The sequence below is a fragment of the Vitis riparia genome, chromosome 2, assembly GCF_004353265.1.
Source record: "Vitis riparia cultivar Riparia Gloire de Montpellier isolate 1030 chromosome 2, EGFV_Vit.rip_1.0, whole genome shotgun sequence".
Taxonomy (NCBI): Eukaryota; Viridiplantae; Streptophyta; class Magnoliopsida; order Vitales; family Vitaceae; genus Vitis; species Vitis riparia.
Window position 1 is genome coordinate 4029577 of NC_048432.1, and position 17661 is coordinate 4047237.

A 17661-nucleotide genomic window follows, 5' to 3' on the forward strand; every position below is an offset into this window, starting at 1 on the left:
AAAAAAAAAAAAAGAGAAAAAAAAAAGACTTAGAAATAACTTTTTATTTTTTGAATTCTCAAATAAAATTTTATTCCTAAAAATAATCTAGAATTATTTTTAACAATTATTATTAAAATCTGATTTTTGAGAAACATTTTCAAAGACAATGACAGGCATGCCCTAGTCTTCTTTATTTTCCTTTGGCAACAAATATGAACACTTAGGGAAAAGACCTGATGCCCACTGTGGTAATTCTCAATTTCCTCAGGAACCTAAAGCAAACCAATTACCTCTCTTGCTTTACTTAAGCCCAACATGGCCCAATTTCTTAAAAAGGGCATATTTTTTTCATTTTAAGGCCCAAAGATTCAATCAACCTAGGCCAACCCAGTAAGCTAATTATTAGTCAAATATTTTGGAGGTGTAGAATTCCATTGAAGGCTGCTCAACTTGGATGCATTTAAGAAAATCTATCAAGATTTATTTTATTTTATTTTTAATTCAAGATTGGGAGGACACATTCAATCAATTTCACTTTCTTATAATTAGGCATCCAAGGGACTATAAGCTATTAGTCAACATTAAAAAGTTGATTTTTTTTTCACAAACTAGCACATTTTAGCACCCGTTTCTCTTAAAACTCCTTTTTATTTTTATTTTATGAGAATATTTAGAAAGGAAGATAGAATAATGTTCACTCATAAAGATAACGTTAGTTGTATATAAAAATTTTTGTAATTTTTTCTAAAAGTATTTTGACATGAAATGGATAAAAAAAAAAAAAATATAGAATTGCAACTTGAACGAATTGATCATGTTGATGACTAATTCAAATTTAACCTAAATTAAGAAATAATCAATTCAAACTCAATCTAATTCGACCTCTAACCCAAGGAACTCGATTCAAACCAAACTTAATCTCATTTTTCTAAATTTGAGTTGGTCATGTTAAATTCGAGTTAATTGGGTTAAACTTAAGTTGATCGGGTTATATTCGAATTGTTTGGATTCATTAGGTTGCAAAATTCAAAATTCATCCATGGATTTTTTTAATACATTTATACCAAAATTTAAATAATAAAAAATAAAAAATTTCAAGATAAAAATAAAAAAGTAAAAATAAACTTATGTCTTTTTAAAATATATATATATATATATATATATATAATATAATTTAATATTTTTTAAAATCTAAAAAGAAAATGAATATTATCATCTAGGATGATAAATATTATAAAAATATTAAATCGGGTTTGAGTTAGACTCAGGTTGTTTGAACCTCGGCTTGAAACCATCCCAAATTGAGCTTGAGTTAAAAAAAGTTTAACCAAAACTCAATCCGAGTAATGAATTCAAACCCGTCCAAATATCAGGTTGAATTTGGGTTAGATTGGGTTAATTTGTACAAGTTCCACCAAAAAAAAATTGGTGATGAGTTATTTTCACATTTAAAAAAAAATTGTTTTTAAATTTATGAATTATTTTATCACTTTTAATATATTTTTTTTTTTTAATAAATCAAGTTCTAGCCTTTAATGTTACACAAATCAAAGCTCGAACTAGTCAAGAATCCTAAACAAAAGTTTGATCTTTGTTCAAACATCAATTAAAGGACAAAAAGGAAGGTAAAGCAAGCATCAAATCAAAGTAGAAAAAGCCAATAGACATCAAAGTTCAGAAGATTGTGCCTAGTTCACCCTTTTGATGGCACTAAAACCAAAGATGAATTTTTCTCCTTTCGAATTGTACATTGTGATTTTTTCTTGACTATTTGCTTGTTTAGTATCCTCCAAACCACTCTTTTAAGGAAAAGGGGACAAAAGAAAGATAAAGAAGGAATATTAACTTCTTCTCCATAATTCTTGATTCAACATGTTTTTTAATGACACTATTGAATAAATTACTTAACTAATCCTCTTCATTCTATCATATGTTTCACTCATTTGATCAACAAGTTGCCCAAATTTTGTTGTTTAGACCAAACCTTAAAGACTAGAGATTGGATTGCCTTGATTTTGTTTGAAATTTTTAGATATTTTAGCATAATTTGGCTTAAGTAAGATATTTTAACTTTTTGTATTCATATTTCAAGAAACTCAAACCTATTCAGACTTCAGATTTCAACAAAAGCCAGAATTCGAGTATCCAGATGATTGCTGCTAATAGAAAATTAGAAATACAACTCAAACTAAGTAGTAATTAAGGAGATTTTTGATGAGGTATGGGGATGGAAGATGAAGTAATACAAGACACAAAAAGTTTCCATCATGAACATCAATGGAAGCTGCACACCACCCATATGAATGATTCCAATTTCATTTGTCATACCAAAACCTTTGTGTTACAACAGAGAAGAAAAAAACAAACAAACATTTCATATATCAAGCTTTTCAAAATGGTGTCTATAATGACATCCATAAACAAAGAGAATCCGGGAAAATGAAATCATCGCATCAGGGTTAAGTAGCATCCGAATCATAATTCCATCCTCTGGAATATGGCTAGTCAGTACAAAAATGGTAAACTTAACTTTGAAATTGTATCGAAGGATGATTTGCAGGAGGAGAAGAACATTTGTTTAGTCTTCAACCATCATTGGCAATGATGAACTTGTTTGTGGAAACGACTCCAATCTAGTAAAATAGCTTCATGCGAAGAAACAAAATGGAATGGTTTCATTTCCATGGAGCTTTCAACCATAGCCTGTTCATTTTACTGCAGCCGCCAACAACGTTGTAGTTTTGTGAAAAATCTAAATTTAGAGGTATTGAGCTTGTATTCTCTCTCGATTCTCTTCCCACCACGTCTTTGCATGGACCTCACCAAATCTTTCACGGCTGTAAAGATCATAGAGAAGACATCAACAACCATAGATGAAGAATGAAATCATTTCAATCATGGACAGAATGCTATAAAAATCTAATCAGAATAAAAGGATAAGCAGAGTGGATTTTGGTTATACCTGAATCTGACACGCCGAAGCTCCCTTGTGCCATCAGCCAACTGTCTGATGGTAATGTAGACTCCTGGTTCATCTTGCTCAACCCACTCAGTCTCCATGTCACTGGCATTGCTAATGGAAACTGACGCCTCATCCCTAGATGAGGTTGTTGTCCGTGAAGCATCCATGGAAGATGTCTCGCCCCTTGGGCCGCCTGTGCCATAAGCACTTGAACCCGCATTGTATTGATGACTCCCATACTGATCTGAAGGTTCAGATGGGAAGTACCCTTTACTTCCAGATGGTTTATAATAGTTTCTCGGAATCCATTCCTTGTTTAGTGATGGAGTCATAGGGCTTTCCCTTGCCGATCCCATCCTCGAGTAAGATGAATCTCTCTGCAGTAGTAAAAGTTCAATTTTCTGTTAGAAAACAAATTGGAAAGTATGTATTGGTGAAGGTGGACTAAGAAAGACATCAAGTCATTGAACTTGTCAGCCCTGGCCCAGTCGGTATTGGGCTTACCAGAAAAAAGACAACATGAAGCTACAGTTGCTTTCTAGCAAACCCGAAAATGGTAAACTAAGAGCATGAACAGTGAAGGAAGAAAATGCAGAAATAAAACCTGTTTACCTCGTCCTCAGACCTAGGAGGAGTGTGTAGAGCTTGGCGGTTGAATCTCTGGACATTGTAGAGCTCCATGATCCGGTCATAATTCTCTCCCCACCATCGCTGAGCTTGCCATTTATTAAACATCTCCCGGCTTCAAATTTGGAATCCCAAAAGATAATTAAGTTTCCACAACAAAAAATCTCAAGATATTTCAAGCAAATTGAGGCCCCAAAGTCCCAGTTTCTATGAAAATCTTTTGGGGTTCATGACAGCCTTCGACTAGGCCCATCATTCAAGCTAGAGGATGATGAGATAGGCCTAATAAATGCAAAAGCTGGTTCCAGCACAAGTGACCTCAATTCATCAACAAACACCAAACAAAACAGCCATGATCAAGTGCAATGCAATAAGGTATGGGACCCCATGAATTGGATGTAAAAGGACTGGGCATATATTGGTTCTAAGGGTAGGCCAGTTCCATTATTGTAGTCTGGGACTTGGCTAAGGATGATATGTAGCATGGAACAGTGAGATATGTACCTGAAACGGATCCGTTTTAAGTCATTTCCCCCATTGGGGAGGGACACAAAAGTGATGTGAACTCCAGGCTCAACCTGAGCCATCCACTCCTTGGGCTCATCCTCATCTTCCAGCACAACATCACAAGACTGAGCCGAGATGGACACCCCTCCGGGTGTCTGATCACCTCTCAACACCCCAGTGAACCTTGAGTCAGACCCTGCACCAGGGTTATGGCTGCTGGTTGTGAAATCCCATGCAGGCGTTGAACTGGAGCTCCCCGGCCTTAAGTAGGGGTATGGAACCCCTTCTGAAATGGTATCAAAGTCAGGATAAGGCCGGTGTCCCTTCTTGTAGCTGCTGGACCCAGTGCAGGGCTTGCATTGCCTGTAAGCACCCGAGAATTTCAAGGCCATATCCTTGATCTGCACATAATCGAATTACAAAATCAATACAAACCAAGCCAAGGACTAAACCTACATTATTATCAAACAACACAAGCAGAAAGTCATAAGAGAATGAATCATTTTGTGACGCATATATTCAAATTTTAAGACAATTTCATTAGTCGTTAGTCCTTATGCATTAAGAACATCACAACATTATGGGATTTCATTCAAGAACTCCCAAGAGAGAGAGTTAATTGAAAGTTTAGCTATGAAAATATGGTATGTTAATGATGATTTCATGTTCAATTAGGCCCGAATAAACCCGAAGAAAACAAGAACTAAGGGAAGGTAAAAATGGTAAGACCTTCATTGTAAACCAAACGCAGATGATGCAGATGTTCATTGTGGCATAAGAAGACAATGCTTGTTTTGGACATTAATTTTTTTTTAATTATGAAATAATTAGAGATATTACCATTTTTTTAAAACAGGCAATAAAATTAAAACTACCAAATAGTATTGACTATTTATTAAGGTTTAAAAATAATAAAAATAAAATCCTAATATATCCAATGATATCAAATAATTAGAAACAAAAATTAAATTTTATTTTTTTTTTAAAAAAACATGTATAAAATTTGCATAATGAAATTAAATAAAAATAGAAATAGATGTCAGGTGAAGTGAAAAAAGGGAAATAATTCAGGGGGTTCAGTAATGTTATATAATTTTTGAAATTTGAAAAGAACGGATGGGAGAGGAGAGGACAGACAAGAATTCAAAAGGTGGGTCTCACATAGAACACATCTGTCCTTTCTCAATATGCGTCTTGTCTATTCTTTAGGATCCCCACTATTTTGCTACTTGGTTTTCATTGTTTTGTGTGGAATATGCTCTCACCCTCTTCTTCAACCTTTGACTCCCTAACTTCACTTCTTCATTTCACATTATCTTTTTTGTACCCTATGATTGAAAGATCAATAAATATCTTAAGATAAGAGGCATATCATTTTTATATCTAATAAATTACCAAAAATAAAATAAAATTCAAATTAAATCACAATAAAACTTATTGATAATAGTAATGCAAAAACACATACATATGATGGGTCTTCTTTTAGAAAGAGTATTTGATTTGGAAAGATTTTAGGCCTATCCTATTGCATCATTCCATGCAAATAAAGAAATGATAAGATAGGGGATTTTCCCTAGGGGAGTGATATATGCAAATCCCAGTACAACAGGCCTATTGTGTGGGATGCGAATGGAGAATCAAAGCTAAATTGTCTATCTATCCAAACACTTTTTGGAAAGCCTTTGTAATCCCTAGAAAAAGGAGAAAAAAGGAATCAATTCCATTCTTCTATAACATCCCTCACCTGCCCATACACTGTACCCATCAATATCTACAATTTCTGGACCATCAGCTATTATCCCATCCCTTTACTCCTCTTCAAATTTTTTTTTTTTTAAAAAATCTTTGTATAATGGTGACCAATCAAATCCGAGATTTGGCATGTATCATGGTGTGGTCAACCAAGTCAAAGCAAATCCTAGAGTTGTGGCCCTTTCCCTGGACACGTGACAAAAATGCACCCAAACAAACCGTGGGGTGCACCTCATGGAATCAGGCCCTATCCCCCAATTCTGAGGGAGCATAGGATGAATCATGAGGTTGTCAATATCATATCAGAGCTCCTCCTCCTCCTCTCCTCCGAGCCATGATTTTTTTGACAAAGAAGAGAAAGCAGATGAACTGAAAAAGCAAAGTGTGCTATTGATGGGGGTGTAGGATTAGAACCTGCGCCGTCAGGCTTTTGACGGCTTCTTTTGTACTTGGTGTCCCACGCGCCCCACCTCCACTGCCCTCCTCTCCTCTCCCATCCTCCTCCGTTTGCTTCGAGCACGATATACACGTCAGCATTTCTATGTGGAGTCACTGCAAACACAAATATGAAAAAAAAAAAAAAACAAAAAATCGTTATTTCAATAATTTATTAATTTTCATTGATAATCACAAAATTTCATTCATTCATCCATCATTCCTCTTTGGGACAAAGCTAGCTTTGCCTAAAGCATTGGTGACTGATCAAATGACCATTCTACCCCTCAAAGTGCAGTTTTGTCCAGGGGTAGTTTTGGTCAAAGGTTCAGGACATTAGAACATTCCCCATATCTCATGGGCCCTCTTAGCAGGCTTAGATCTTCCAAAAACAAATTACATTAAAAAAAATAAAAATAAAATATGGGAAATGGATATAATAGTTGAGGCAATAATGGGACAAGGGAAAAAACAAATTTAAAAGAGGGAAAAATGGAGGGAGTTTGAAGTGTCGTGTGTGGGGAATAAAGAATGAGACTGTGGAACAGCCGAAGTTTCTGACGGATTCATTAAATAATGGTCTGCTTCTTTATCTTTCTTTTGATTTAAAGAAAAAAAAAAAAAAAAACAAGAGTCATTCTTTAAGAAAATCCAAAAAGCAGTTGGAAGAGAGAAGAGAATCTCTTTGGTGTGGTGTGGAGTGGGAGAGAGAGAGAGAAAGGGAAGAGAGAAGAGAGGGAAGAGAGGGAAGACTGATGGACCAATGTGCTTTTAACAATGAAATTGGTGTATGTGTAAGCGTGTCGAGTGATGAAAGCGTTCTATGAATCGACATAGAGACAGAATAAGGATCCTCGCATTGATATGTGTTCCTCCCAAAGGAAACTATTATTATGCGAAAACGACTCACCAAAGCTGCTGCTACTGCTGCAATTCCTCTTCTCCTTCTTCTCTTTCCCCTCCTTTTTCTAAGCTTCCTCGCTGCTCTGCATCCTACCCTGTCCAAATACCAAACTCTAAATATTTTTTCTTTTGTATAAAAATAAATATATAAAAAAATAGAACATGTACCAAATCAATCCTCTAGATGGAATCATCTTACCTTCACTCCCGAAATGGACCCCTGAATCAGAAAAGAGCGCAATCCCTATGATTCAGGGGAGCCAGACTGCGAAATCAATTTGGTTCAAAGCAGAAGGGCGGAGAATCCGGCTCAGAAGATGTGAAATCGATTATATGGAAAGTTTAGAGAAATCAAGACAGAAGAGAAAATAGAAAAAAGAATGATGAAATGTCCGCCGGCGGCGAGATTCCGGCGGAGGTACGAAAATGGAATGGTTTTGGATACTTGGGTGCGAGGTTTACGTTAGGAAAAGCCCAAAAATCGGAAAAATATAGACAAGAGGAGAAGGGGAGAACAGCCCAGTTAGCTGTATTTATACTGAGAGGGACTTGACGCCGTCTATCACCCGCCGTTAACGGAGAAATCCACACTCTGGGTTATCTGGCTTGGGTGAAACCGTTAAAAAGTACACGCCGTTAAGGAGCGTACGGACATTAACAGTTATTCTCATTAAACAAATGTGAAGACACATGGGTCCACTATGTCTGGCTTACACACAAGGGATCTTTCTCTTACCTTGCATGGTACGTAGACCGCGTGTAGTGATCTGATTGGGTGATGAGGATTGTAAGCATCAATGGCCCTGATTTGATCTCCGGATCTGGACGGATCAGAGAAGATCATAGCGGATTTTTTTTGGGGGATGGAATCTGGGTCTGATGAGATTTTTGCCTTAAATTCTAAACTCCAAATTATTTGATTAATGGTTTGATTTTGAATGACAGTAACACTGTTGTGAGTCAAATTTGTTACAAGTCTTTTGGTAAAAGTATGTTGTTTGATTATATTAACTATTATTGATCCTTAAAAGAACAAAAATGTGAGATGTTGACCCTCAAGAACTCTTTATCCCCTTTTAATGGCCAATGGGTTGGATTGGTTTTTTCTTTTTCCCTTTCCCTTAACGGCATATTTAAATTATTTGGGGTTTATTGAATTTATTGGATCGACCTCTTATTATTGTTTTAAGCTATGGTTTTTTCTATATAACATATGGTTTGAACATCTACTCATGACATTCTTTAGCGGTTATATACTATTTATTAAATAATGCTAGGTTTGTTCCCATTAAATTTAAAAGAAAATGTAAGAAAAAGAAAATATAAAAAAAAAAGTAAAAAAAAAAAGAAAAAAAAAATAGATTAAAAATGATAAATTATTTTTTATTATTATTTTAAATTTATTTTATTTATTTTAACTTATCAATATAAAAATTAAATAATTTAAAAATACATAAAATTTTAATTATATTTGATTTTTTTTAATATTTTTTATATTACAATCAAACATAAATTTTATTTTTTTATTTTTTTTCTTTTTTAATATTTTTCGAAACCAAACATAATATAAGTTTATAAGAGTCTCGTTGGCCTTTGATGTGATATTTTCAAAGTTATCCCAAGACTTTAACTCATTAATTACGTCCCACTAGCTTTGGTTTTAAAGTCATAGCAGTCTATAATTGCAAAAGCCTATGGGGCTTTGATTTACTGTGTTCTATCGGTATGGAACTTTTTGACATATCGGTCAATATTCATAATAGTGTCATTTCATTTGGTCTACCGATATTTTTAACATGCTTAGGTTTCTGACATTTACGTAAATGTCCCTTTTAACCCACATTATTAACCCATTAAGTCTAGGTTGAATGGATTCAATATCATTTTATTTGGTCAAAATTATTTACTTATGACACATCAAAATCACTTCCTTTTCTTTTCATGTGGTACAACATTCCTTATTGCTTTATTTATTAATTTACTTAAAATTATCTTTCTTTTTGTTGATTACTTGACAAGTTTTTTCCTAAAATCTTTTCTTCGATTATTCCTTACTTGTGCATTTAAAAAAAAAAAAAAAAAAGTAATCAGACCCTTGGATTTAGGCAAGGTTATTGACAAATTTCAAGCATATTTTGAATTCATAATATCTTACATTTTATATCTATCAATGTCATCAAATAAGAACCATTCCATCCTACAATCCAACTTTTTGTTCAATTTTGAGAATATAAAGCATTATAGTAGAAAAGGGATTCATTACTTAGATACAAAGCCTACTTAAATGTTCTTGTTAAGAATCCATTTAATTTGCCATCAACTTGAGTTAAATTAGTTCTATGAAAGAGTTTTTTTAAGCCAATCTAGTGATATAATATTTTGGATAGGAGTTTTAAATCAATGGTAATAATTGGAACAAGACATTTGCGTTAATGAACAAACAATTTATGAAAAAGTAAAGTTATAGAATATATGATCATATCAATGAACCTATGCCTATTTAATGTACATTGACTTTTCCTATCTTCTACTTGTAGGAATACTTTGATTAATTACTCCATCCCTAATCCTGAATATGTTGGTGCATACAAAATTACTCTAAAAGCTCTCTAGATCTGCATGATGGAAGTATAATACATATTAAAACAATAGATCTTGACAATAGGTGCTATACCTATGATCTAGATGTTCAAAGATTGATTCCAATTGGTGAAGAGTCGAAGTGGATCTTGAAGAATAATAAATCTTTCACCTAATGCCTCTGTTTTTTGGATCTTGGCATGCAATGAGGTAGAATCCTCTTTAATGTGTAGAAAATCTTGAATTACTTCGTTTCTTGGCCTTGGATTTGATTAGGTATATACAATCTTCGTAGGGCTACTAGATTCTAGCATGCAAAAGCAAATATAGCAATACAAACTATTTATGATCTAGTTCTAAGGATTTATATGTGCTTACCGAGATCTAGATATTCTCACATAAATTCTTGTTGGTGCAGAGAGCCATAAAGTTATAGAAAATCTCGAAAACGCAATAATCTTTACTAGATGACTCCTCCTTGAAGTTTAGCACTAAGATGATGGAGATTTCAAGACAGTGGTGGCTAGGGTTCTCTTTCTCTCTCCTTAATGGGCATGAAGCAAGATTGACAAGAGTGAAGCCCTAAAAGGAGTATTTATAGGCTTCTCATAGGCTTAAGTGACTTGAGCCCACTCAAAAAGGGTCCTAATTAATTAATTAGCCCACTTAGGCTCCAATTAATTAATTAACATAGTCTAAAGAGATTGTTCACTAATATGCAACCTTACATGATTACCAAAATACCCTTATGAATGTAAGTGAACTAAGAACCAATTCAACCCTTATAATCCATGCCATCAAAGAATATGAGTTCGAGCAGTGATTATTGGGATAATAGGACAATACTTGAACTCTTAAAATCCAATTTTGAAGTTGACTCAACATCCCACTACAAAGAATCAACTACACTCTAGTACCATATGTATATTACAATGAGACTCAAGTGCTCGGGTTTGTGTGTTAAGATAGAACCCTTAAAAGCATGACATGATGTAACAAATTTCAAAATTTGTTATTTATTTAATGATTCTAATTTTACTTTTATTTATCCTTATTTCATGCATTATACTTTATGAGCATTTTGGCCTAACATCTCTTACATCATATGTTTCTTAGGTGCTTTAGGAGTTGCACGGAAGATCCAAGTCATAGGTTCCTTACAAACTGATAGTTTGTTCACAACTAGTATATGGAGTTAGACAATCCATTTGAGGATGTAGTGCACTACTTGATAATTGGAGGGATGATTGGTCTTTACCATTGAGATAGGTACCTATGGTAAGTACACTAGTGTGTATGGTTATTAGCATTTTGTTCTAACATCTCTTACATCATATATGACTTGAGTGCTTTATGAGTTGCATGGAAGATCCAAGTCATAGGTTCCTTGCAAATAGATATTTTATTCACAACCAGTTTGTGGACTTAGACAATCCATTTGAGGTTGTAGTGCATTACCTCATAATTGGAGGGATGACTGGTCTTGACCATCGAGATAGGTTCCTATGGTAAGTGCACTAGTGTGTATGATTTACATTAAACAGTACCTATAGTGAGCCATGATGTTAGACTCTCGGGTATTCATGACTTCACCAAATTGCTATATTGTATTGTCTCTCAACCTTGAGAGAATAGGGAACTTATGCCTTAGTTTGTAGTGGCTTTAACATATGAATGAGATCCTAAGATAATCATTATTGGGAACCTCAAATTACTCTGTTCCCATGACTTGGATCTCATATGATGTATGTATCTATCCCTAGGCATTTCTAAATCTATCGAAACAAAATGAGTAATAAAAACCATTATTAACTATAGATCTAAAGGTATAATACTCATACTTGGATTTGGATGTTCCTAGATCATTTCCTCGTGGTGAACAACATGTCTGACTAGTTTAAAGGTCTCAAACACCCAAGATCATCCACTCGATGACTCAAACCATGATCTTGACACTCCAAAGTGAAGGGTGTAAACCTTGGCTCTCTCTTTCTTTAGAGGTAGAAGATGACTAACTCAAGTCATAAGGAAACCCTAACCCCATAAAGGAGTATTTATAAGGTTCCCATAGTAGGCTTAAGTGACTTGATTCCAACAAAGCTTAGGTCACTTAATCTAGCCTAAAATGAGTCTTAATTGATTAATTAATCACATGGGGCCATCTAATCAATCAATTAGCCTAATCTAGAGGCTTTGTTCACTATCCCTTATGTAACCTTGTGTAATCACTAAAACTCTTTTATGCACAAGAGTGAACCTAGAACCAATCTAACCCTCATAAATTGTGTCATCATGGTATATGAGCTTAGAGCTAGGACCATTGAGACCCATAGGAGTACTGACTTCCTCAGAATTCAATTTTGAAGTTGGTTTAACATTCTACTAAAGAGAATCAACTATACTCCAATATCCTATGTAAATAACAATGAGACAAAACTCGGGTTTGTGACCTACTATCCACTGCATGTATAATTCCCATGAACTTATGTCCATAATCTAACAATTTAGTGCTATCACCTATCAAGATTACCTTTCAAATCCTTTAGTTATAGATCCCACTTATTATATGATCAACTAATAAACTCTAACTTTAAGGTGCATATTCTAAATTCCACTAAATGAATTATTGCGACCATAAATTTCATGATCACATGTCCTTTGGATCACCTAAGGGGATACACTGTCTCAATCCATGAGATATCATGTTTTCTCTATCGAGAATATGTGTTACCACCATCCTCCATCATTAGTGACCTAATACATAGGTATATATGACCACTTTAGGATCTCACTCATAGGTCAAAACCTCTTATTGATTTTGTCATAAACTTAATATCTTCTTAATGTTGAGAGTCCATACAGTAAAGTAGCTTAGTGAATCATGAAAATTGATAGCCTTATATTATGATTCACTATAGGTCCTGTCTAGTGTGCATCACACACACTAGTGTACTCACCATGGGAAACCCATATAGATTGCCAAGATGAGTCACGCCTCTAATTAGGAGGTGGTGCACTAGAGTCTCTACTAGATTGCCCAAATCCATGAACTGACAGTGGACAACTTATCTACTTATAAGGAACTTATGACTTGTATTCTCTTCCAACTCCTGATATATCCAAATCATGTACAATATAAAAAATATGAGCTGAATGCTCAAATCAATCTCAATGCATAGAAGGGATAACAAGTGGATAGTCAAGTTTAACTTTGTTACATCATGTGTTGCTTTTAGTGGCTTAATCCCAACAAACTCCCACTAGTCCCAAAAGTAGACTGGGCATTGCAGAAAGAATCTACTCCACAATCATATCACAATTTTGTACTATTACACTAAGTTAGGTAGTAGTTCTTCTTTATGTATTTTCTTTTCTAGTGGTACTTTAGTTCTTTAGAACTTGTTACCGTCCCATTGTTATCACTTAATAGGATCTTAGACAATATAGTCAAGGGAACTACCCATAAGCCAAAAGGCTTCCTTTGTTGCTATAGAAGTAACAAAAACCATTTAGAGTGTACACATACCTAGAGATAGACTTGTGAGAGTCCTTATCAAACTGAAAGTCTAATTCTTGGTATGAAAGGAGTACCAACTCATCACAAAGACTTACAAACATATAATCCCTCATTCTCCAAGGATATTTGAGTATATGTTTAACATCCGCCCAAAGCTCTAATAAGGAAATGAACTAATATCCACTCATTATTCCTAAAAGCAAATATTTGGTCTAGCACATAACATCACATATTTAAGGCTACCTATTATAAAAGCATAAGATATCACCTTAATGCAATCTCTTTCCTTAGATGTCCAAGGACATTGATCCTGAGAAAGACAACTCCAAACCCAAAGGGTAACAAACCCTTCTTGGAGTTCTACATCATGTACTTGACTAAATGGTTTTTAGTGTAGGAAACATAGCATAATTTTCTTATTCTTATAGTCTCGGAGGGCCTTAAGCCTAATAATATATATTGCGTCTCCTTCTAGATTTTCATTTAGAACTGAGAAGACTATTAGATCTTGATTGATGACGATATCCCTGCATCATATCTAATGAGCAAATTGTCATCCACTTATAAGATCTTAGAGCATCACCACACTTTCCTGTACCCTCTTATATACACAAGGCCCTTTGCTATGAAAACGTTTGGTTGTTATATCTCATAATGAGATATGATGCAATAGATAGGAGTACTCTGATGTATTTGAGTATGACTATTGTTGAAAAGATTTTCTATGGTTAAAACAAAGTTTCAAACTATAACCTTTAGCTACAAACTAGCCACATAAAACTCAAGTTTTCCATCTACTCCTTTGTTCCTTTTGTAGACCAACTTACATCTATGGGTTTTATCCCTTCAAGTGCTTCTACAGGAACCCAAACTATGTTAGAATACAAAGATTCTAACTATCCTTTGATAGCTTTTTCCCAAGGATTAGCACAAAAATCACTCACTATTTCATCATAATCTATTGGCCATAAACCTCCCATTATGATGAGGTACTGGTGTACTAGATATCATAGAAATGGTATGTCTTAAACCTTCTAGATCCGTAGTATCCTTTGTAATGTGGGAATATCTTTTAATGTATTCCAATCAATATTACTCTTTGTCTCATTCCTAATCATATATTTTTCATAAAAAATCTGGCATTTGTGTTAACAAACACATTTTGATGATCTATAAAATTAATGACCCCTGAAATCCTTTTGGATATCCCATAAACTGATATGCCTCTTAAGAAAAAAGAGGCATTACACAGTCTATAAGACATATCCCCAAAAGAATCTAGGAAAAGATGAGAAACCTACCTATGATCTCACTAAGTTTATCAAAGTTTGATATCTTATTTCCATCTCTCTATCTTGCTATGGAGACCTTGGTGCACATAACTAGGATATAATCTCATGCTCTTATGGAAAGAATCAAACTTACTAGACATACAACTTTGATCAAATCAAAGTGACTACCCATACTTTCCATGCATGAACACAAAAAGGTCCATACATGTTAGTATGCACTAACTCTAAACAATCTTTGGTTCAAGTCCTTTTGGTCACTTTACCATCTATACAAGATTCGTAGATTGGAAAATCTTCTAGAATCAAAGAGTCTAGACTTGACTAGTCTTTGGATCCTATTTAGATTAATATTACTTAGGTCTAGATACCAAATGTTTAATTAGTGTTAGATTTAATCTAGAGATTTGACTATTCTCATTACTTGGTATAGTGATAATGGAATTCATATAAAAGAGGAAGATATTAACTCCCACTAACTTGCACAACTATCCTTGTAATTGAAATTAAGACAAGTATAATCCCATTATTTAACCTTCTCACTTGTTGAATACCTTGTAAAGACTTACAAATAGTGGGCTTGGAATCTAGCCACTATAAATGGTGAAATCCACCACTGCATATTCAACAATGAGAAAATGAAGTTTATTTTCCTTTTTCCTTTAGCAAACTAGGCATTCCTTTTCTAATTTTCGAAAAGGTCATAAAGGAATCACTTGCTCCTGAGTTTGCTATCTTAGTCATTTTCTGGAACTTTCCTTATTTGGTGTTGTTGTTGTCTTCTTGGCAGAAAAACTTGAAGATCCTTTGACTTTCATATGAACACCATATAATCTTTGAGAATCCCCTTGGCCATCCTGAAGGAAAGTGACAAGATCTTTAAGATCAAATCAAAAACTCGTGTTCATGATAGTCCCAAGGGTAGCTTATCAAATCTAACCTGCCCTTATCACCAAATAACCCTTGCAAACTAGAAAGAGAATATCAAAGTATTTAGTAATAGACAAATGTTGCTATTGCAACACATTATCCAAAGATCTAAGTATATGACACTTGGTCTTCTGATTCGTCTAATGCCACATTTGATATACCATTTTTTTTTTCTGCTAGGTTAGTTTGTAAGGAACATATATCAATTTCACTAAAGGAATTACTGTGGCCATAAATTTTAAGATCACGTGTCCTTTGGATCACCCAATGAGACACATTGTTTCAATTTCTTGAGATATCATGGTGCCTTTATTGAGAATATTTGTTGCCACCAGCCTTTATCAACAAGGATCCAATCCATAAGATTATATGATCACTTTAGGGTTTCACCCATATGTTAAAGTCTCTTGTTGATTTTGACACAAACTCAATATTCTCTCAAGGTTGAGAGCCCATGCAATATAGTAGCTTAGTAAATCATTACAATTGATAACCTTACGTTATGATTCACCATAGGTCTTGTCTAATATCCATCATAGACACTAGTATATTCACCATGGGAAACCCATCCCGACAACCAAGACAAGTCGTCATTCTAATTAGGAGGTAATGCACTACAATCTTTACTAGATTGCCCAAATCTATGAACTGATTGTGCACAACTTATCTACTTACAAGGAACCCATGACTTGTATCTTTTGTATAACTCATAATGCACCCAAGTCGTATACAATGTAAGATAAATGTGTTGAATGCTTAAATCAATGTCAATACACTAAAAGTATAACAAAGGGACAGTTAAGTCTAACTTTGTTACATCATGTCTTACTTTTAAGGGTTATCCCAACAAACTTCTACTAACCCCAAAAGTAGACTGGGCATTGTAGAAAGATTATGCTTCACAATCATATCACCTTGTTGTACTATCTCATAATAAGATAACAATTTCTCTTTATGTGTTTCATTTTCTAGTGGTATTTCTTTTCTTTAGACTATGCCATTGTCCTACTGTTATCATATAATAGGATCTCAGATGATATAGCTAAGAAAACTACCCATAAGCCAAAAGGCTTTCTTTGTTGCTATAGAAACAACAAATGCCACTTAGACTGTACACATACCCAGACATAGACCCTTAAGAGAGTCCTCATTAGACTAGAAGTCGAATTTCCTGGTACGAAAGGAGTACCAACTCATTATAAAGACTCACAAACATATAATCCCTTGTTCTTCAAAGATACTTGAGTATATGTTTGACATCTGCCCAAAGCTCTAAAAAGGAAATAGACTAATATCTACTCATTATTCCTATTGTAAAGTAAATATCTAGTCTAACACATAGTATTGCATACTTAAGGCTATCCATTGTAAAGGCATAGGATACCGTTTTAATGCGATCTCTTTCACAGATGTCCAAGGACATTGATACTGAGAAAAATGACTTCAAACCTAAAAGGTAACAAACCCTTCTTGGAGTTTTGCATCATGTACTTGACCAAATGCTCATCAATATAGATGAGATGACACAATTTTCCTATTCTTGCAGTCTTAAAGGACCTTAACCCTAAGAATATATTGCGGTTTCCTTACATTTTTATCTAGAACTAAGTAAACAGCTAAATCTTGATAGATGACAATATCCCTACATCATATCCAATGAGTAGATTGTCATCCACCTATAAGATCTTAAAACATTACCACACTTCTCTGTGCCTTTTTATACATAAGGCTCTTTGCTATGAAAATGTTTAGTTGTTGTATCTTATAAATGAGATACACTGTAATAGATATGAGTAATTTGATGGATTTGAGTATGACCACTGTTGAAAAGGTTTTTCATGGTTGAAAGAAGGTTTCAAACTATAACATCTAGTTATGGTCTTAGCCACATACAAATCAAACTTTCCATCTACTCTTGTATTTTTCTTGTGGACCAACTTACACCTATGGGTTTTATCGCTTTAGGTGTTTCTATAGCAACCTAAACTATGTTAGAATACAAAGATTGTAACTACTTCATAGCTCCTTACCTTAAATGAGCGTAAAAATTGCTCACTGTTTCATCCACTATGATAAGGCACTGTGTACTAGAAATCATAGGAATGGTATCTCCTTAACCCTTTGGGTCCATAGTATCTTATGCAATGTGAGACTTGTTGGGACTAAGCCCCAAAAGG

General features: G+C 34.3%; 1 protein-coding gene across 3 annotated transcripts; it reads right to left on the reverse strand.

Moving 5' to 3' along the window:
• Positions 1-2286: 2286 nt before the first annotated feature.
• On the reverse strand, positions 2287-7635 carry LOC117928888 (protein BREVIS RADIX-like). Of its 3 annotated transcripts, none has more exons than XM_034848987.1 (7): positions 7368-7635; positions 7176-7258; positions 6245-6382; positions 4076-4479; positions 3557-3686; positions 2945-3321; positions 2287-2819 (listed from the first exon to the last, which is right to left on the reverse strand). In XM_034848987.1, the coding sequence occupies exons 3-7, from the start codon at positions 6365-6367 to the stop codon at positions 2741-2743; spliced, it is 1113 nt and encodes a 370-aa protein (XP_034704878.1). In that variant the 5' UTR covers positions 6368-6382; positions 7176-7258; positions 7368-7635; the 3' UTR covers positions 2287-2740. The 3 variants fall into 3 exon arrangements, with proteins under 3 accessions (XP_034704878.1, XP_034704868.1, XP_034704886.1); XM_034848977.1 differs by having other exon boundaries at positions 7176-7263; XM_034848995.1 differs by lacking the exons at positions 6245-6382; positions 7176-7258; positions 7368-7635 and adding an exon at positions 5240-5287.
• Positions 7636-17661: the final 10026 nt, after the last annotated feature.